Genomic DNA, 22,116 nt, shown 5'->3' on the forward strand with positions numbered 1-22,116 from the left:
ATTTCTGAAATGCTTTAATGGAACTTGAATCCCATTAAAAATAAAATTAAACTCATTTTGCCTGATCATGTTTTCTTTAGGCGGCACGGTGGACGACTGGTTAGAGCATCAGTCTCACAGTTCTGAGGTGCCGGTTTCAATCCCCGACCCCGCCTGTGTGGAGTTTGCATGTTCTCCCCGTGCCTGCGTGGGTTTTTTCCGGGCACTCCGGTTTCCTCCCACATCCCCAAAAACATGCATGAATTGGAGACACTATATTGCCGTAGGTGTGAATGTGAGTGTGAATGGTTGTTTGTTTATACGTGCCCTGCGATTGGCTGGCAACCAGTTCAGGGTGTACCCAGCCTCCTGCCCGATGATTGCTGGGATAGGCTTCAGCACGCCCGCGACCCTAGTGAGGAGAAGCGGCTCAGAAAATGGATGGATGGATGGATGTTTTCTTTAAAAAAATAGTACACATTTTACAAATTCTGCCTGGGTGGGTAATCAAACATAACTGTGTAATGTTCTCTCATTTACTAAAAAAGTGTAGGGCTGCATTTCATAATAAGAGCAAGAAAATTAAATGAGAAACTTAAACATCCCTAAATAAAGTGCTTAACTTCAGAAAAATAAAGTTTTGAGTTTCCTCTTTTTTCTTTGGGATCTTGACACAACAGTTAAGTCTCAAATTTAACAAATCTTAACAACGTTTTAGAGGTTATGTTTGTTCAAAATGTTTGTTTTGCTCCATAATGGTGTTTCACATATATGCACTTTTAATAAGTGCTCCCAATGGAAACTTCCCACTGAGAAGTGCAAACAAAAATGGCTCTGCCCATTCCATTTTCAGCACCATTTGTTCCAGATGTTCTCTTCCTTTATCGGTCGTTTTCTGATCTTTCTGTCTTTTTTAACTCAGTTACGGAGTCTCTCTCTCCCATGCTACGGTTCGCCTCGTCTCTGTGCTCTGTCCACAGTCAGTGATTACGGCCTGAGATGCAGATTTGATTGGCTGAAGGGTGGCTGAACTTGCATGTGACTGTTCAGTACGGTTCGTCACTACACTGTAAATTGTAATGCTTGCGCCACTTAAAATAAAAGCGCCCCCGTATGTCTTGAATCATCAACTTTATTTTGGGGGGTTTTGGTGTGGGTCCATATGGGACTGCTTCAGGACTCGTACCGCGGTGCATCGGTTAATGACCTCTGCTAGACCATAAATCGACAAATAATGTCAGATGGGGACATACAGGTAACTATTAGTATCTAGCTCCACATAGTCGTGTTATGTTTGAAGGGTTATAATTTACTTTAAAATGTAACATTGGTGCTAATCTTATTAGCATGGTTAGCTTTTCTTATCACCGTATGCTAGCACTTAGGTTAGCACACATTCGTTGTTAAATCGTGTTTTACATGACAGTTTTACAGTAAACAACAGCGGGGAGTGACAAATAAATTGAAGCAAGAACGGTTTGCCTCTTATTCGGAGAATGTTTTGCGAGCACTATTCAAAGTATGATTGTGATTGGTAGACTGATGCGTGCAGTGTATCTTGGGTACCAGATTTATTTTCCCACTACATCGTCAGGACCTCTGCAATGAGACTATCGCGCATGAGGATGATCAAACAAAATATAGTGCGAGCCCTATACTGTACGATATACATGATAGCTTCCCGTGAGCAACGTGAATCATCTTTAAGACACACTATTTGAAATGTCATTTGTATATGTCAGGAAAGTAAAGCAACATGAAGCTTTGCTGGAGCCACAGCCAGTAGTTAGAGCTGGCATTTCACAGTATAATGGTCATTAGTGAAGCCTGGAGCGATAATCTCTAAATTGCGGCAATTATGATAGGTTTTCATCGGGCCTCAAAATGTCCTTTGTCACTCAAAATTTCAACAATGGGATAATCTTATCAATGGAAGGAAGATGAAAATAGGCTTGTATTAATGTGTCAATAACCCCAGGTGCGAACAATATATGGCATCTGAGAAGGAAGTAATTGTGTTACACCACAATGAGTGTTCATCTGTCTGCGTTGATTTAGCAACTAAAATTCTCATTTCATTTCAAGGCCTAAACATACCTCATCCTACATGGAAAAAAAAAAAAAAGGTCAGACGTTACTCACTCGTTTGATCGAGCTACGGGTCTTTTCCTTCCACTGGTGGCTGCTCATCTCCAGAGTGCAGTGAACATAGGTTTCTCTTTCATATGAGCCCAGGATAAACAGTCTGCAGACACAGGAAAAACAAGGTGCATCAGACAAGATATTCAGTGCTGTGAAAAAGTATTTGCCCCCGATTTTTGAAAATCCTTCTTTCAACCAACACAACATACTGGTACACTTCAAACCTGGTAAGACCCTGAGACAAAGGCTGGTACACCCCAAAGACCGGACACCGCACACGCAGAAAAGCAATCTAGTACATGCGGACAAGTGCATGAAGAATGCCGATATACATACACTGGGGAAAACAAGCCACCACTGAGCAGACGCATGGCACGACACTGATGGGCAAACTCGTCAGGTTAAGACTCAGCTGTCTACCTGCACCTCTAAGAGAAACAGAACTCTTCTGAGGAAATATGTGTATATTCTCGACAGGGAAAACAGATGGTTTGAAAGAGGGGTGAGAGAGGCCATATACACATAGGTGATGTCGTAAGCCCCCTCCTCTGTTAAGTGATGGTTTTTCCACCTATCTCCTACTTACGTCCTTTCGTCCATTCCAAAGAAACTCAATAATTCTGCCTCCAACAAATAGCATGGCCTCCTTGACTGTTAGGTAACTCCACAACCACGTTAAAACTGAATGAAATATAATTGAGGGGGTTTCCACCCAATGACTCTGGTGGACTGACAATGGCTTCTCAGCCTGGCGGCTTAACGGCTCTTCCCCTTTTTTGCATTCCAAAAGAATGATTCCATACGTGGTGTGGGGTATGCCTCTAAATTGAAGCATAAATAGTTGAGTCTTCCAGACAAACACTGGCCTAGTATGTCCTACCTTGTTGCGTGAAATGATAGAGCCTGCTCGGATGAGAGACGAAACGTCTTCTAAGACAAACAGAACAGTTCAGTTGCGATCGATTCAATGTCCTGAGAATGAAATTACCTGGATGAATGAGATTATTCACAGGTAGTTTATATGAATGTAAACATTGGATGGACGGAGATAGAAGTGCACGGCAATATATGATGTGAAGATGTCTTTTTAACAAAAACCTGTGAGGAAACGCACAGAAACTACGAAAGCCTATTGAGGAGGACTCGGCAAGGAACAAAAAGAGGTTTTTCGGTATTCCTGCTTTCACCTCTTCGCCCCACCTGTACAGTCACCCTACCTGCAATACAGTGAGCTTTCCCACAATACCGCAATAATTATCATACCGTGAGATTAATACAGTGACAAACCCGAACCGTGAGATATAGCAAACCATTGAGCGCAATTGACCAAACAGGGCAAGCTCAACTTTGCCACGGGCAAGCAGGCAAGTGACCTGAAAAGTTAACTTTGAGCCCTGATGATGATATTTTTACAGCAGATGTTACAGGCTTCACAGTTTCCAAGAAGTTCAACTTCTGTCGCGACAGTCAACAGACTATTTCTCAAAAAGTCTTGGGGATCATCAAAATATACTTGGCAAATATGAGACAAGTCTGTGTTCTTTTTTTGTCAGCAGTGGTTTTTGCCCCGGAACTTTCCCATGAATGCCATTTTTGCAGAGAATCTCTCCTATTGTTGATTCAAAAACACTTGGATGTCATTTTGGGTTTTTTGTGACATCCCGGGAAGGTCCACCACTGTTCCCAGTTTTCTCCATTTGTGGATAATGGTTCTGACCATGCTTAACTGGAGTCCCAAGGCTTGGATACACCTTTGGAACCTTTTCGAGACTGATAGATTTCAATCACTTTGCTTCCTTGTACTTGAATTTATTTAATCGTGGCATGAGGCATTTCATTTTAACATCTTGTAGCCTACTTCGCATTGCTTGATAGGTACTACTAAAGTGATTTCTTGATTCAACAAAATGGTAATCAGAACTGGGTGTGCCCAGTAAACTTGAACTTAACTTTCCTGAGATTGAAGGTTCAAATCTCGGCTCCGGGCCTTCTCTTTTACATATATATCATCTTCTCTTTGCAAAAGGTTGTGTGTGGTTTTACAAGCCAAACATAATTTTAATGTGCTGTTCATGTCCAGCAAATGGACTCTCATCATCATTGTGGATGTTACAGTTGTGTGAAAAAGTGCTTGCCCCCTTGCTGTTTTTTGTTTGTTTTTTTTGCGTTTTTTACACTTAAATGTTTCACATCAAATAAATTTTAATAATCCCTATTCCCTCATCTTCCGCTTGACAATACCCCATGAATTTTTAATTGGGTTCAAGTCAGGCGAAAGTCAAGTACTGTTAATCCATGGCTATTAAACCAGGTATTGGTAGTTTTGGCTTTGTGGGCAGGTGCCAAATCCTGCTGGAAAATAAAATCACTGTCTCCAAAAAGCTCGTCGGCAAAGAGAACCATGAAGTGCTCTAAAATTTCCTGTCAGACAGACTGTGAACTTGATAAAACACAATGGACCAATATCATCAAATCACATGGCTCCCGAAAGCATTACTGACTGTGGAAACTTCACACTGGACTTTAAGCAGCTTGACTTTTGTGCTTCTCCAGTTTTCCTCCAGAGTCTGGGACCTTGATTTCCAAATGAAATGCAACATTTAGTTTCATCTGAAAAGAGAACCTGGAACCACTGGGCAACAGACCAGTACTTTTTCTTCTTAGCCCAGCACAGACGACGCTTTTGGTTCAGGAGTGGCTCGACACATGGAATTCTACAGCTGTAGCCCATGTCATGCAGGCGTCTGTATGTGGTGATTCTTGATGCACTGACACCAGCCTCAGTCCACTCCTTATGAAGCTCCCCCAAATTCCTGAATCCCCGTTGCTTGACAATCCCCTCAAGGCTGCGGTCATCCTTGTCACTTGTGCACCTTTTCCGGCCACATTTTCCCCATCCTCTTAACACTGTTAATGTACTTTGAGAGAGCACTCTGTGAGCGTCCAGCTTCTTTTTGCAACTTATTTTTGAGACCTTTTCTCCTTATGGAGGGTGATGGTTTTCTGCACAACCGTTAACTCAGCAGTTTTCCCCATGATTCTGAAGCCTACTAAGAACAGACTGAGACCATTTAAAGGCTGAGGAAAACCTCTGCAGGTGTGTTTTGCATTAAGTAGCTGACAAGATTGGGACATAGGGAGCCTATAATGTTGAACTTTTTCATGGTATACTAATTTTGTGAAATACAGGACTTGTTGATTTTTTTTTGTCTTTCTGCCATAATTATCAAAATTTAAACAAAAAGGCTTGAAATATTTGACTTTGTGTGTGGTGAACTAATACAACGTACAAGTTCCACTTTTTGGAACAAATTATTGAAATAAATGGACTTTCCCTTGATATTCTAATTTTTTGGAACATACCTGTAATTGAGATCGAGCAGTGTGGAAAAGGTTATAAAGCCATTTCTAAAGCTTTGGGACTCCAGCGAACCACAGTGAGAGCCATTATCCATAAATGGCGAAAACATTGAACAATGCTGAACCTTCCCAGGAATTCCCCCAAGAGCACAGCGACGATTCATCCAAGAGGTCAGAAAAAAAACACAACAACATCCAAAGAACTGCAGGCCTAACTTGCCTCAGTTAAGGTCAGTGTGAGCAAAAATAGCCTGCATGACAGAGTTCCAAGACGAAAACCACTGCTGAGCAAAAACAACATTAAGGCGGGTCTCTATTTTGCAAGAAGACACCTTGATGATCCTCAGGACTTTTGGGAAAATACTCTGTGGTCTGACACGAGAAAAGTTTAACTTTTTGGAAGGTGTGTGTCCTATTACATCAGGTTTAAAATTAACACCACATTTCAGAAAAAGAATATCATACCAACAGTAAAATATGGTGGTGGCAGTGTGATGCTCTGGGGTTGTTTTGTTACTTCAGGACCTGGAAGACTTGCTGTGATAAATGGAACCATAAATTCTGCTGTCTACCAAAAAATCCTGAAGAAGAATGTCGAGCTATCTGTTCATGACCTCAAGCTGAAACTTCTGTAGCAGGACAATGATCCAAAACACACCAGCAAGTTCCCCTCTGAACGGCTGAAGGAAAACAAAATGAAGACTTTGGATCGGCCTAGTCAAAATCTTGACCTGAATCCTATTGAGATGCCATGGCATGAGCTTAAAAAGGGCAGTCCAAGCTCAAAAACCCTCCAGTGTGGCTGAATTACAACAATGCTGCCAAGATGAGCGGGCCAAAATTCCTTCAGAGTGTTGTAAGAGATTAATTGCAAGTTATCGCAAAGGCTTGATTGCTGTTGTTGCTGCTAAGGGTGGCCCAACCAGTTATTAGATTTAGGGGGCAATCACTTTTACACGGAGGGCCATGGAGGTTTGGATTATTTTTCTCCCTTAATAGTAAAAACCTTCTTTCAATGCATTTTGTGTTAATTTGTGTTGTATTTGACTCATACTTAAATTTGTTTGTTGATGGGAAACATTTTAGCGTGACAAACATGCAAAAAAAATAAGAAATAGGGAAGGGCCAAACACTTTTTCACACCACTGTGCATGCAAAATAAAACATTTCAAGATCAGTGAGGGGTTCACAACATCGTCAACCTTTTTTGCTGTATTTCATTCATATCACTGTCAGTGGTTTTTGCATTGAACTCCTGAACACAACAGGGGGCAGCAGTGTCCTAAAAATATGCTATTGTGATGGCTGTTCACTCCAGTAACAGCACTCTCAAGAACACTTATTTCCAAGTTTATGCATTTTTTTTTTGTAAGATTTTTTTTTCTAGTAAATTTAACATTTTAGACTATTAACTTTACAACTTGGTCCCTCATAATTGTACAGTACTATTATTCCCACTGTGATTCTCCTACTTTGTATAACATAGACCATGTACCCTATGAAAATTAAGTAACATTTTATTTTATCTTTTTATCTCTTAGTGTAACAGCAGATCAGCATTTTATATGTAAACGCCTTCTGGAGGCGCATTTAGCTGCACCTTACTCATCCTCTTCAGTAGCCTACACAGTTTCTGGACTTGCAAAGCACACACCTCCTACTCACTATGTTGTTGAGCGTTTGCCAGCATCTTTCCAGTTCTCATAAGATGTTTTTTTTTACACCCATTAGCCTTTTTAGTAATGCTGCTGACAGATGATGGCAATAATTAGGTTGTAAAATCACTGTCTCCATTCCTGTACTTGGGTAGAAATTTCACCTATCTGTACTTGTTTATCTTTCTAGGTATTTTTACTCTACTAAATTTCGTAAATAAAATGTTAATGTTTACTCCGATACATTTGCCCTAACAATCTTTGTTACTCATTGCTACAAAAATTAAATCCAAAGAAATTGTTAGTTGACGTAATAACTGAAATGTGGCGGGCATATAGCAGAAGAATAGTCCTGTCGTAACAGTCATTTGGGTAATGTAGTTCTCTGTGTCTCGCCAAGAAGCGACGTCACTGGGCAGCGCCTTTGTATGAGTAGGGATCGGTGTTAGCTATTTTTTTGCATTTAATACAAAATGCCTTATTGGCAATTGTTTTCATCAAAATATTACTCATATTCTCACAGGCAAATCACGTAACAGATACTGATCCACACAAAATGTATTGTATATTATAGCATAGAAAGTATACCACAGATGCATTATTTGCCTTGAGAGTGTTGATGGAGAAGTACAGACAAGGTCAGAAGGAGCTGCATTGTGTCTTTGTAGAGCTAGAGATAGCCTATGACAGAGTACCCAGAGAGGAACTGTGGAACTACATGCAGAGGTCTGGAGTGGCAGAGAAGTATGTTAGAATAATACAACACATGGATGAGGGCAGCAGAACAGTGGTGAGGTGTGCAGTAGGTGTGACAGAGGATTTTAAGGTGGAGGTGGGCAGAATCAGCGATCAGCTGTGAGCCCCTTCCTGTTTGCAGTGGTGATGGATAGGCTGACAGATTAGGTTAGACTGGAATCCCCGTGGACCATGATGTTCGCAGATGACATTGTGATTTACAGTGAGAGCAGGGAGCATGTGGATGAACAGTTAGAAAGGTGGAGGCATGCACTGGAAAGGAAAGGAATGAAGATTAGTCGAAGAAAGACAGAATATATGTGCATGAGTGATAGAGGTGGAGGGGGAAGACTGAGGGTAGAGGGAGAAGAGATAGCGAGGGTGGAGGACTTTAAATACTTGGGGTCAACGGTAAGTGTGGCAAGGGAGTGAAGAAACTGGTCTGAGCAGGTTAGAACAGGTAGAGGAAGGTGTCAGGTATGTTGTGTGACAGTATTTGCTATGCTAAAGGGCAAAAACAGTATAAAACAGTTATAAAACAGTAGTAAGGCCAGCCATGATGTTCACGGATTAGAGACAGTGGCATAAAAGAGACAACGGGAAGCAAAGCTGGAGGTGGCAGAAATTAAGATGTTGAGGTTCTCTCTAGGAGTGACCAGGTTGGATAGGATCAGAAATGAGCTCATTAGAGGGACAGCCAACGTTAGCTGTTTTGGAGACAAAGTTAGAGAGCACACTTTCAGAGGAGAGATCGTGTGTATATTGGTAGAAGGGTGATAAGGATGGAGCTGCCAGGCAAGAGAGCTAGCAGAAGGCCAAAGAGAAGGTTGACAGATGTACTGAGAGAAGACATGAGGGCAGTTGGTGTTCAAGAGCAGGATGCAGGAGAATTTCTCAAAGAATAATTTCTCAAAGGGCTTCACAGGTCCACAGTTGCCAATGATCTGTCTCTGAGGCCATCAGAAACCAGCGTCTACGTTACTTTAAGCATTAGCCAAAACCCAAAACGCAGATCTTTAACAATTGTACACCACTGGAGTAGACGAAATCGAAAATATTTTTATGTATACAATTTCAATAAACTTTGAAAGATTAAACTTCTGACTACTTCCTTTTCTGAATACTTTTACTTCCAATACTGAAGTACATTTAACATCTGAAACTTAGTTTTGATACTTCAGGACAGAAAATAAATACTTATTTTACAAGCCAACTTTAAGTTCAACCCAAGTTATTTTCTGTTACGGTACTTTTACTTTTTACTCAAGAATCGCTTTCAGGTACTTTATACAAGACTGATCAAATGGTGACTGAAGTGAGTATTAGGATTGCAAGGAATGCTTCTGGAGAGAATAGTCTCCACAACACCATATTGTTAGGTAACTGCTGCCCCCTTTTGGGCTAAGAAGGTCAACGCAAAAGCTTCTGACAATGGTATGTATGAACCACTTCACTGAGGTTTCAAATCTGTATTTTGTATCTCAGTGGAACATCAACAATGATGATGAAACAGATTATGTTTGCTGGACATTTACAGCACATCAAAATTGTTTATTTTCTTTTGTCTCAGCAGTGTAATTGGATCTGTACCTGCTCATAGAAAGCTAGTGTCACGTTCACAAGTTCAACAATTTAAAACAACGCTTTCATCAATCCAACCATTTTCCTCATTACGGACGTGGGCAAGATTCAGTGTGCACGCTGGACTGTTGGCCAGCCGATCACAGGGCACAATCACATTTACATGGCAAAATTAACAGTATTCAATTAACCTAACCTGCCTTTTTGGAATGTGGGAGGAAGCCAGAGTAAAAGCGACAAGAGCACAGGGAGAACACAAGCTGAAACTTCACTCAGAGAATTCCAGAGATGAGATTGGAACCCCATACCTCTGAACTGTGAGGCAGATGTACTAACCACTACCCAAAGCGCAGTTAAAAAATAGCTGCAACTCCTCGTCTCCCGTCAGTTGAGGACATTTCACATGATGTAATTTTGAATTTCAACCAGGCTAGAATTATGCCGATCTTTTGCATACAGACATAGGTCAGTGATGTCAAAGGGCAAGGCACATGGATTGTAATGGACAGAACATTAATTATTAAAATATGATCAGATAATTCTGTTCTCTATCCACCACAACTAAAGCAAGATTCACATGTTCAGTAAGGCAAATGTATGAGACTGGCCAAAACCACTTATAAGTCTCTAAGGGTGTATGCGGCTAGGAGAGGCAAGTATGGACCTTTCAACAAACAAGATACTATGCAGTGCAACCACAGTGGTCAAACACAGTACTTTCCAGGCCCTCACTAAACATCTGTTCAACGATTTGACACATCCAACACTGCAGGCTTTGAGGAGCAGCCCCTGTACAAAAGTACAAGCACTGGAGTAAAACACACTGCCGTCTCAAAAGCTACAACTCAACTTTACTACAAACTATTATTTTACACTTCACTCAAGCAGTGGCATATCTGAAGCTTGGATTTAAAATTTTGGCACAATGTTTTTAATTTATTTTTTTAAACGACCAAGTTGACCGTTCGTAACTAAAATAAAATTGTAAAATGGGAGATAAGTCAAGATACCACTGTATTGTGAATCTTTTGGTGCATGCTGTTTGGCAAACACTGCATCAGGTACATTAATAGACTGACATCTTAGCAGTGTGTAATAGAATACAATCTGACATTAGGTTCAACAAAGAGAATCTGACATAGTAAAAAAAAAAAAAAAAAAAAAAAAAGACAACATGGAGGACACATCATATTTCGCACTTTTTCCTTCTGGCATGTGGGTGTTTATTCCAAGCAGGGTTACAATAATCTTGGTTATTTCGGTTTTACTTTTTTTTTTTTTCTCCCCAAATTCAGTTAGTTTTAATTAGTTTTCAGAGCAAGTTTATTAGTTAATATTAGTTTTTTTTTTTTTTATTCAGTTAGCTTTAATTATTTTTCAGAGCAGGTTTGTTAGTTTTTATTAGTGTATATTTTATCAAAATACTTTGTATAAGTGTTTAGTTTTAGTATTTTTTTGTTTTTAATATGGGGTATTTTTCGAGTGTGAGATTTAAAAAAAAAAAAGATCACAATAAATATGGTGTAATTGAACTCAACAAAAACTACCATTTAAAAAAAAAAGTATTAATTTACTAGAAAATGAACAACCATCACCAAATCAAATATAGGTACTGCATAGCAGTCCACAGAATTTGAAGTGAAATAAATGCAGTACATAATCCTGCTTCGAAGCTTAGAAAAGTTGCATCAAACAATGTAAAACCATTCATGAGGCACATGCTGTAGTATGGCCTTTTTTAAAATGATTTTATATGTTGAACTTAAACATCCTTCTTTCCATTATTGTTTTTTTTTTTTAAATAAATAAATACAAATTTAAAAAGTCCATATTTGCATGTTTTTCTCCTTTGCTGCTAAATTGAAAACGTTTCAAGTGGACTTTCAGACTTTTGGCTATTATTTCCCTTGAGAAGTATTCCACACATCACCCGCTTCCACTACAAGCCACTTGCCACAGTCATAGTCAAATCAGACAGACAGACAGCGCTTCAAGACAAAACACAATTACAAATACAATTCTCACAGGACTGTTTGCCCTTCCTTCCGTATCCATTCCATAATGCTGTACTGAAATAAATACATTTAAAATCAACCCCAAAAGCTCTTGTATGAAATTAATTCACAAAGATGAAAACGAAGGACATTTTTGCTATAACTAAAGTTAGTTTTAGTTAGTTTTAAACTGTCATTTCATTTGTTTTTTAAAAAACCTTGGGGGTTTTCTTTTTTTCAATTCCAGATTTAGTTATTCTGTTTGTTTTTGGTAACTACTCTATAATAACCTGCCTGAGGCCACTGCGTCGGGCCACCACCTGCATATAGACATTGGCCAGTACAAATTTCTAAGTCACCGAAAATTTTTGTCCGCTGAAAAATGGCCCAAAATTGCATTTTCAGTGTCGGTCAAATTCTTTTATCACTAAAAAAAACATCCCGTACAAGACATGATGTTGTGATGATGCAAGGAGAAACTGCGACCAGCACCACCTAACTGGATAAACGCGCACAAATTCGGGTTAGCCTCAAGACAATAACCAAAGCTAACACTGTTAGCCTCATACAGCAGCTTGAATTTTGTAGCCTGTAGAATGTTAATCTGCCCTTCCTGAGCATGCTAAAAAGTTTGGCACCACAGTTGAAGTTTACTCTAAAACTAAGCGCACAAAAACATAATTACCCTCATTTTATATTTTAATACAAGACACATGCCTTGATTTTAGTGAGGTTTGTAGAGTCATTGTCATGAAAGCAATTGTACTAATGCTTTCTTAAAGGGGCTTAAATAATACAGTATAAAAATGTTAAATATGAAACAATCACTAAAACAATGGATTTTATCATGAATATCTGGGGCCAGTACAGATTCTGACAGGGCCACCACAACTTGGCTCACTTCCCACTCAAAAAGGCTTAACGTTGGACCCTGGCTTACTTTATCCAGGATCCATCGCCGTATCATGGCCAAAGGTACAGTTTTTTTTACACCTGTCTCAGTGCCGTAAATCCTCGCTGGCTGAGTCCGGCTGCCTCTTTCTAGCTAGTTAGCTGGCAGCTAGCTAGTGCAGCATTCCATTCGTCATCTGCCTGCTCAACTTTCCCCCATTCAATCTGCCTCGGGCGTCGTCTCCCGCAGTAACAGCTCCTTTCCAGCTCTGGTTGTGGCACTGCCATGAACATGCGTGCAGCTCCTCAGGGTCAGCTGTCAGGCGTCTGCTTCCACGAGGATTGGGGTCTTGGTGGAGTGCTACGGACTTCATCGCCGTCCCCACTGCGGGCAAAGAGGCTCCCGCTGGGGACCATCTGCAGTTCTGGGGCGGTGGACAGCGTCCTGGCTCTGTGATTGATTGCGGCATGGGCACCGGCTCCCACAATAAATTGTCAAACCCTTTTAGTTTTTTGTTAAATTTCATTTATTTTTATTATTATTTTATTTATTTATTGATTATTTATTATTATTATTATGTGAAGGAAAATACTAACTATGGATAAGGTGATACTTGAAATCAATTAATTAAGGATTATTTCTCTACAATCGATTAATGAAATTTTGTTAAACACCCATCTCTAGTTAAAGGAGACAAGCATTTTCTTCACAATAGTTGTCAGGTGTGTTAACGTGTCAGTGGTATACATTGGAACCTCGATGTAACGGAATAATAGTGGCAGGCGTCCTCTCTGTGCAATGCACTCCACGCACAAGAGACAATCACATGGCCGCGACGTCAATGCGTTACATCCAACTTGGCCCCCATGTGGGCAGAGGAGGCACCTCTTTTGGAATTGGATCTAGTCATATTGTATATCTGTGACCTGGAAATACGTCACTCCCATTCCATGTCTGCATTGTGCCACAGCGCCAGTCAACAACAGTGGCCAAATCTGGAACTAACAGACTTTGTCAGGGCATTTTAACTGACAAATGCAAACTACTTTTGAACACATTGTTCAGTCCGTCCGTTTTATCCAATATCTGTTACACTATATCGGGGTCCGTTTGATCAAGGTTCCACTGTACTTTTCTAAAAATACCCCAATTATGAAAAATTATGCATATATTTTTGAAGCATATTACAGTATATCGGGGTCCGTTTGATCAAGGTTCCACTGTACTTTTCTAAAAATACCCCAATTATGAAAAATTATGCATATATTTTTGAAGCATATTTCTTGCCATGGTGAAATTGGCTCGTTTTAGGGTCAGATCTGTCTACATGCAGAGTGCCCGCCCTGACCGCCCCACATACAACAAGTGAGCGGGACATCACTGCCGTGTTCCTGCCAGCATTTGGTGGTCTCTTCTTTCCCCTCGCTCGGCGACAACTATTATCCGCTGTCGGCTGGTTGCTTTAGTGTAAGCAGAGCGCAGAATGTGGATTAAAATAACTATAACTCCTGTGTATGTGGTGCATGGGCATGTCACCAAACTCAACTCTATCCACAACCATGAATGAATGAATGAGACATACATTGACAGTTGACCAACGTCAGCAGCACAACAGCATAATGAAATGAGCAATACATTCAAGTGACTAACCTGCTACATTCAATAAGAGTGACTTTGAGACGGCCTTCCACGAGTCTGCTGTCCTGGACTGACAATTCTAAATCGGAGGTCGATCCCAGAGGTGGCTGCACTTGGAATGGGAAGAAAGGCTTGTATCTGAAAGGAAAGAGAAAACATTTAAAATATATATATTATTCACGTAATTTTGAGTGGTATAGTTGCAACACTGGAAATAATAAAGAAAAATAGTCAATCGTCTGGAAGTCCTTCCTGGAATAACATTATTCAAAATAGACGCCAGCACACTAGTGAGGATAAGCGCTTCAGAAAATGGATGGATGGATGTTAAATTTACCAAGTAAAAATTTAAAATAATCTTGCATCTTGGAAAACTGGCATGAATTTGGTGTAAATTGCACAATTTGTAGGGATTGTCAAAATCAGAAGTAGGACTACTACAATAAATGTGCCGGGTGTGTTTCTTGGTGGAGAACTCTGAGCGGAATGTGCTGGGCAATAAGGAAACCCGGTATCTCGACAAGGTAAGCATATGAGTCTTTTGCAACTGTTTTGACCATCGCACCTCCCATGTTATCCAACAGCAATAAAAAAAAAATCATAATCCTCATACATATGCCACAGTCACACAAATCACTCCACTTGGACTACTTAAATCCTGTAGGTGGTAGTACCATGAATAAGAATTCTAATGCCAAAAACGCTAACAACGTGCATCAATCGTGTGTGACTTCCTCTGTACCGAAAACTCAAAAGAGACAGGCCCATAATTTGGAAAATCAGTCGGTACTCTGCATCAGCAGTACGAAATCACTGTCAGGACCGACTGAAATTATATTCCTCTTTCAGCCAGTTACTGAAACAAACCAGCATTGGTGATTCGAGAAGAGCGGTAGTCAAATAAAAATCTTAAAGGGTCAAAGGGTTTTTCAATGAGTCAAAGGTCTATTTATTGAGGTTGGTCTGGCCACATGCGATAATACAGAAATATTGAAAACCAAATGTCCTTTTCATTCAAAATAACAACAAATATACTGAGATAAAATGTAATTTCCATTTTGCCATAAATTAAATAGTTGAATAACACTAAACACGCCCCTTGTTCCCCTCCTTGAGCCATCACCTTATCGTGGTGGAGGGGTTTGTTTGTCCCAATGATCCTAGTAGCTAAGTTGTCTGGGGCTTTATGCCCCTGGCAGGGTCACCCATGACAAACAGGTCCTAGGTGAGGGACCAGACAAAGCACGGCTCAAAGACCCCTTATGACGACGACAAAAAATGGAAACAGGTTTCCCTTGCTCGGACGCAGGTCACCAGGGCCACCCTCTGGAGCCAGGCCTTGAGGTGGGGCTCGAAGGCGAGCGCCTGGTGGCTGGGCCTGCACCCATGGGGCCCGGCCGGGCACAGCCCGAAAGGGTAACGTGGGCCCCCTTCCCATGGGCTTACCACCTGTGGGAGGGGCCATAAGGGTCGGGTGCAGTGCGAGCTGGGCGGTGGCCAAAGGCGGGGACCTTGGCGATCCGATCTCCGGCTACAGAAGCTGGCTCTAGGGACGTGGAATGTCACCTCTCTGGCAGGGAAGGGGCCCGAGCTGGTGTGTGAGGTCGAGAAGTTCCGACTAGATATAGTCGGACTCGCCTCCATGCACAGCTTGGGCTCTGGAACCGGTCCTCTCGAGAGGGCTTGGACTATCTTCCACTCCGGAGTTGCCCGCGGCGAGAGGCGCCGAGCAGGTGTGGGTATACTTATTGCTCCCCGGCTCGGGACCTGTACGTTGGGGTTCACCCCGGTGGAAGAGAGGGTATCCTCCCTCCGCCTTCGGGTGGGGGGGATGGGTCCTGACTGTTGTTTGTGCCTATGCAGCAAACAGCAGTTCAGAGTACCCACCCTTTTTGGAGTCCTTGGAGGGGGTGCTAGAGAGCGCTCCCGCTGGGGACTTCATCGTTCTGCTGGGGGACTTCAATGCTCACGTGGGCAATGACAGTGAGACCTGGAAGGGCGTGATTGGGAGGAACGGCCCTCCTGATCAGAACCCGAGCGGTGTTCTGTTATTGGACTTCTGTGGTCATCACGGATTCTCCATAACGAACACCATGTTTAAGCATAAGGGTGTCCACATGTGCACTTGGCACCAGGACATCCTAGGTCGCAGCTCGATGATCGACTTTGTGGTCGTGTCATCGGACTTGTGGCCGCATGTCTTGGACACTCGGGTGAAGAGAGGGGCGCAGCTGTCAACTGATCCCCACCTGGTGGTGAGTTGGCTCCGATGGTGGGGGAAGATGCCGTTCCGACGTGGCAGGCCAAAACGTATTGTGTGGGTCTGCTGGGAACATCTGGCGGAATCCCCTGTCAGAAGGAGTTTCAACTCCCACCTCCGACAGAACTTTGCTTATGTTCGGGGGGAGGCGGGGGACATCGAGTCCGAGTGGACCATGTTCCGCGCCTCCATTGCTGAGGCGGCCGACCGGAGCTGTGGCCGTAAGGTGGTCGGTGCCTGTCGTGGCGGCAATCCCCGAACCCGTTGGTAGACACCAACGGTGAGGGATGCCGTCAAGCTGAAGAAGGAGTCCTATCGGGCTTTTTTGGCCGGTGGGACTCCTGAGGCAGCTGATGGGTATGGGCTGGCCAAGCGGAATGCAGCTTTGGTGGTCACTGAAGCAAAAACATGGGAGGAGTTCGGTGAGGCCATGGAGAAAGACTTCCGGACGGCTTCGAGGAAATTCTGGTCCACCATCCGGCGTCTCATGAGGGGGAAGCAGTGCACTATCAACACTGTGTATAGTGGGGATGGGGCGCTGCTGACCTCTACTCGGGACGTTGTGAGCCGGTGGGGAGAATACTTCGAAGACCTCCTCAATTCCACCGACACACCTTCCCATGAGGGAGGAGAGTCTGGGTTCTCTGAGGGGGGCTCTCCTATCTCTGGGATTGAGGTCACCGAGGTGGTTAAAAAGCTCCTCGGTGGATGAGATTTGCCCAGAGTTCCTCAAGGCTCTGGATGTTGTAGGGCTGTCCTGTTAACACGCCTCTGCAACATCGCGTGGACATTGGGGACAGTCCCTCTGGATTGGCAGACTGGGGTGGTGGTCCGGAGGGTGTGTTCCAACTACAGGGGGATCAGACTCCTCAACCTCCCTGGTAAGGTCTATTCAGGGGTGCTGGAGAGGAGGGTCCGTCGAGAAGTTGAATCTCAGATTCAGGAGGAGCAGTGTGGTTTTCGTCCTGGCCGTGGAACAGTGGACCAGCTCCACACCCTTGGTAGGGTCCTCGAGGGTACATGGGAGTTCGCCCAACCAGTCTACATGTGTTTTTGTGGACTTGGAGAAGGCGTTCCCGGACGCCTCCCTGGTGAGGTGTTCCGGACCCCCTGATACGGGCTGTTCGGTCCCTGTAGGTCAGAGTTTGGTCCGTATAGCCGGCAGCATGTCAGACTCGTTTCCGGTGAGGGTTGGACTCCGCCAACGCTGCCCTTTGTCACCGATTCTATTCATAACTTTTATGGACAGAATTTCTAGGCGCAGCCGAGGCGTAGAAGGGGGTCCGGTTTGGTGGCCTCAGTATTGCATCTCTGCTTTTTGCCGATGATGTGTTTCTGTTGGCTTCATCAAGCCATGACCTCCAACTCTCACTGGAGCAGTTCGCAGCTGAGTGTGAAGCGGCTGGGATGAGAATCAGCACCACTGAGACCATGGTCCTCAGTCGGAAAAGGGTGGCATGCCCTCTCCAGGTCAGAGATGAGATCCTGCCCCCAAGTGGAGGAGTTCAAGTATCTTGGGGTCTTGTTCACGAGTGAGGGAAGAATGGAACGGGAGATCGGTGCAGCGTCTGCAGTGATGCGGACTTTGTATCGATCCGTTGTGGTAAAGAAGGAGCTAAGCCGAAAGGCGAAGCTCTCGATTTACCGGCCGATCTACGTTCCTACCCTCACCTATGTCCACGAGCTGTGGGTCGTGACCGAAAGAACAAGATCCCGCATACAAGCGGTCAAAATGAGTTTCCTCCGCAGGGTGTCCGGGCTCTCCCTGAGAGAGAGGGTAAGAAGCTCGGTCATCCAGGAGGATCTCAGAGTAGAACCGCTGCTCCTCCACATCGAGAGGAGTCAGATGAGGTGGCTGAGGCATCTGATTCGGATGCCTCCCAGACGCCTCCCTGGTGAGGTGTTCCGGGCACGTCCCACCGGGAGGAGACCCCGGGGACGACCCAGGACATGCTGGAGAGACTACATCCTTCGGCTGGCCTGGGAACGCCTCAGGATCCCCCCGGAAGAGCTGGATGAAGTGGCTGGGGAGAGGGCAGTTTGGGTGTCCTTGCTAAAGCTACTGCCCCCGCGACCCGACCTTCGATAAGCGGTAGAAAATGGATGGATGGATGCCCCTTGTTATGAATCCAAAACTACAGTAATACATCAGGAGGGGGTTAAGAACTCTGCCTGCTCTCCCCCCTCTACCTCTTCTGTCCTCTGCCCACCTGACCTCTGACGCCCCACAAACATGCACACACACACACAAACACACACATCAATACTCACAGACACACACACACCAGACTCAGGGTTGCATCAGCCACTTTAGCAGCATTGGAGTTTTGTCATCAAATTTATACCTTATTTGCCTTGGTTCTCTGACCATGACTATGTTGCGCATGTCACCTGATCTTTGATATTTGCACATCCCATTAATACTTTTTATACTGTATATTCCATAGTTTTATTTAGCTTTTTATATTCACGCTATTTGTTTTTATCGTTTGTAGTACCGCGGGCCCTTGAGTACCATAATGTGTGTGTGTGTATGTGTGTGCGTGTGTGTGCGTGCATGCGTCTGATAAAGAATAACCAAATATACAGTGGGTACAGAAAGTATTCAGATCCCCTTAAATGTTTCACTCTTTTTTTTTTTTTTATATCGCAGCAATTTGCTAAAATCATTTAAGTAATTTTTTTGCACATTACTGTACACCCAGCACCCCATATTGACAGAAAAAAAAATGGAATAGTTGACATTTTTTCAGATTTATTAAAAAGGAAAAAAGGAAATATCACACAGCCATAATTATTCAGACCCTTTGGTCAGTATTTAGTAGAAGCACCCTTTTGAACTAATACAGCCAGTCTTTTTTCTATGTTGTCACAGTGGGTAGTCGTGTAGAGGGGAGGGCTGGGACTGCTGTCTACAAGAGGTAATCCAGCCGTTACAGCTCCTCTATAGAATGATAACTCCACTTAAGGGTAATATTATGACAATGACCCTAAGCACACAGCTAAAATACCAAAGGAGTGGCTTCAGAACAACTCAGTGAGTGTTTTTGAATGGCCCAGGCAGAGCCCTGACTTAAACCCAACTGAGCATCTCTGGAAAGACGTGAAAATGGCTGTTCACCAAAGTTCACCATCCAACCTGACAGAACTGGAGAGGATCTGAGAGGAATGGCAGAGGATCCCCAAATCCAGGTGTAAAAAACTTGTTGCATCATTCCCAAAAAGACTCATGGCTGTATTAGCTCAAAAGGGTGCTTCTGGTAAATACTGAGCAAACGGTCTGAATACTTATGGCTGTGTGATATTTCAGTTTTTCTTTATTAATACATCTGCAAAAATTTTAACAATTCCATTTTTTTCTGTCAATATGGGGTGCTGTGTGTACATTAATGAGGAAAAAAATGAACTTAAATCATTTTAGCAAATGGCTACAATATAAAAAAAGAGTGAAAAATGTAAGGGGGTATGAATACTTTCCGTACCCACTTTATATACTTTTTTCTTAAACAACACCTAAACAAACACATCTGTGTTTTATTTTTAGTCGCGCGGTTCTTTAAGGTAAAATACACTTACATAATGGTGAATGTATACAGCAGAGCTCCCTGTATTTCATGCTGAAATCGTTTTAAACGCAAATACGGTGTATTTGTCCGGGTCTCGCCGCTATCATTGCCAGGATGAACTGACAGATTGGCTGTGTTCTTGGGAAGAATCTCCGCCTTGTTTCTGAGGAACCGCCTATGGCACATCACTGTGGGTGTGAAAAAGGCATTGTCGTTTTTATAACCACACCTACGGCTACCCCCTCCATTATTTCATAGAAGAATGTTGTTCGTTCAAGCAGTGTTACTAATTCATACGTTACTGTTAAATATATTATAGAAGTTATCATTTATTTGCTTAGCTTGCATTAGTATTATGGACGATTTTGAGAAAGGGAGATGTCTCGCCTTCAAGAAGATGACTCAGCAGGAATCATCAGAGAGAAGGACGTGTCCGGGACGTGGCAGGTGTTGGTCCCATGTTTTCACCTTGAAACCCTACCCTTAGTGTTTTGTGTCTTGTAGTTTAGTACCTTATGTCTTGTAAACTTAGAAACCTCCCTATTTTCAAATAAATGCAGGAGCGACAGGAGAGATTGTTTAGAGCGTGTTGAGAGGCTGTAATCTGAACAATCTCCCATACGCCCTCCTCATGAGAAATTTTGTGTCTATTTTTTATAATGTTGGGTAAGATAAATCCAACAGTTACCCTCCATCAATCAATAAGATCTCCCAAAACACACATTTCAAAAAGCAAAATTACATCTGCCGTACATGAGTACCTCTTTGTGCAGCCTCTGACTCAGAAACTTCAGAGCCTGATATACAGTACATCTGCCTTTAGGTATCCCACCTTCCATGCAACTGGAGTGGTCATTTTCACTTGGTGATAGTGTTGGTATCTGTCAGGGAGGAGCATGTTTGCATGAGTGGGTAGAAAGAATCTCTGCCCTGTTTTTGATTTATCGGGGTGAAAAAAAAATGGCGTTTGTATAACCACACCTAAGGACCGCCTCTCCATTATTTCACAGAAAGAATGTGACCATAAAGAAAGGTTAGATCCATCTCATCACAGCTAACCTAACCAGCCAATATTCACTGAACATAATTGACCTGTAACTATAATCAATTTATGTGTAATATTCAGTACAACATTCTCATTGTGTAATTATGACAATACGAAGACACATAGTGTGTCCTCATATTAAAATGAATACATCTCTGTTCAAAACCTTTATTTTGTATTGTTTTAAAGTTATATTGATGGAGGAAAATTTAAATTTTCACATTACCACAATTTATCTGTATTTGACGTTCACGCACTTAAAATAATTAAATAGATGTTACATAGCAGTTACTCTGTTATTGCAGTATATTATGTAATAGGATATAAATATTTCTGCATACTGTTCAATTGCACAGCATAATCATGACTCTATAATCGTAACGGTTAATAAATTATGGGTTCAATATTTGTCATTTTGTTTTTATTGCATCAACCTTGGCTTTACTAATTCTGTTTTGTACCTTTGTTTAAAAAAAAAAAAGTCTATTAAACTAGATTAATCAGATCTCAAACGTCAAAATTAAAACAAACAAATAACATTGCTGATAGATGGAATTGGAAAGTTCATGCAGAGAATACTTTAGATTTCTATTTCTGAATGTACTTGTATAGACGTCTTCTCTTGCATGCTATTTATATTATAAATTTTTATCTCCTAGATCCACTATTGCTACTGAAATGATGGTAATCTCCCCATTGTGGGACAAAATCTTTTTTATCTTATATATAAATATTTATTATTAACAGGGCTCGAAACTGCGACCAAATTGCTCTCAAACTTTTTTCAGCTTAGGCGGCTAAACATTTTGTCGCATTTGCGCGAGTACATGTTTTCATCGTTGAAAGTCACCTTTTTTCTCCTCCTGCACGAGAGACAGAGAGAGAGAGAGAAAGAGAGCGAGAAATACCGCTAACTGCAAAGATTTCCTATTTGTCGTTTTCATTTCACACAAACACAGAGTCATGTGCAAAGGTTTTAGTAACTTTATTATGAAGCTAGCAAAGTTAACAAATCTATCTCTGTCTGTCTTTTTTTAAATATTTTGTCAGACTTGATTTTGTCGGGACAGATTCTGTCTAAGTGATTTCTTGATTGAACAGGTCTGGAGGTTGGGTGTGATCAGTGACAACCAAAGATTGTGATTAGCCACAATTAATTCATGATTTAACAAAGGAGGTAATTACTTTTTCCAAATAGGGCCAGGTAACTGTGAATAGTTTTTTTCCTTAATAAATGAAATAATCATTTAAAAACAGTATGTTAAATTC

The 22,116-nt window shown here is 42.2% G+C and overlaps 1 protein-coding gene across 2 annotated transcripts in view; it reads right to left on the reverse strand.

The window, feature by feature from the left end:
* pdzd8 (PDZ domain containing 8) overlaps nt 1-22,116 on the reverse strand; it is an 89,414-nt gene that overhangs the window by 50,870 nt on the left and 16,428 nt on the right. For both annotated transcript variants that reach the window (XM_061788943.1, XM_061788944.1), the window contains 2 exons: nt 13,989-14,114; nt 2,122-2,224 (listed from right to left, as the gene is read on the reverse strand). In XM_061788943.1, coding sequence (XP_061644927.1) covers nt 2,122-2,224; nt 13,989-14,114 — 229 coding nt within the window. The remainder of the gene's footprint in view (nt 1-2,121; nt 2,225-13,988; nt 14,115-22,116) is intronic.

The sequence above is a fragment of the Phyllopteryx taeniolatus genome, chromosome 11 (assembly GCF_024500385.1).
Source record: "Phyllopteryx taeniolatus isolate TA_2022b chromosome 11, UOR_Ptae_1.2, whole genome shotgun sequence".
Classification (NCBI taxonomy): Eukaryota; Metazoa; Chordata; class Actinopteri; order Syngnathiformes; family Syngnathidae; genus Phyllopteryx; species Phyllopteryx taeniolatus.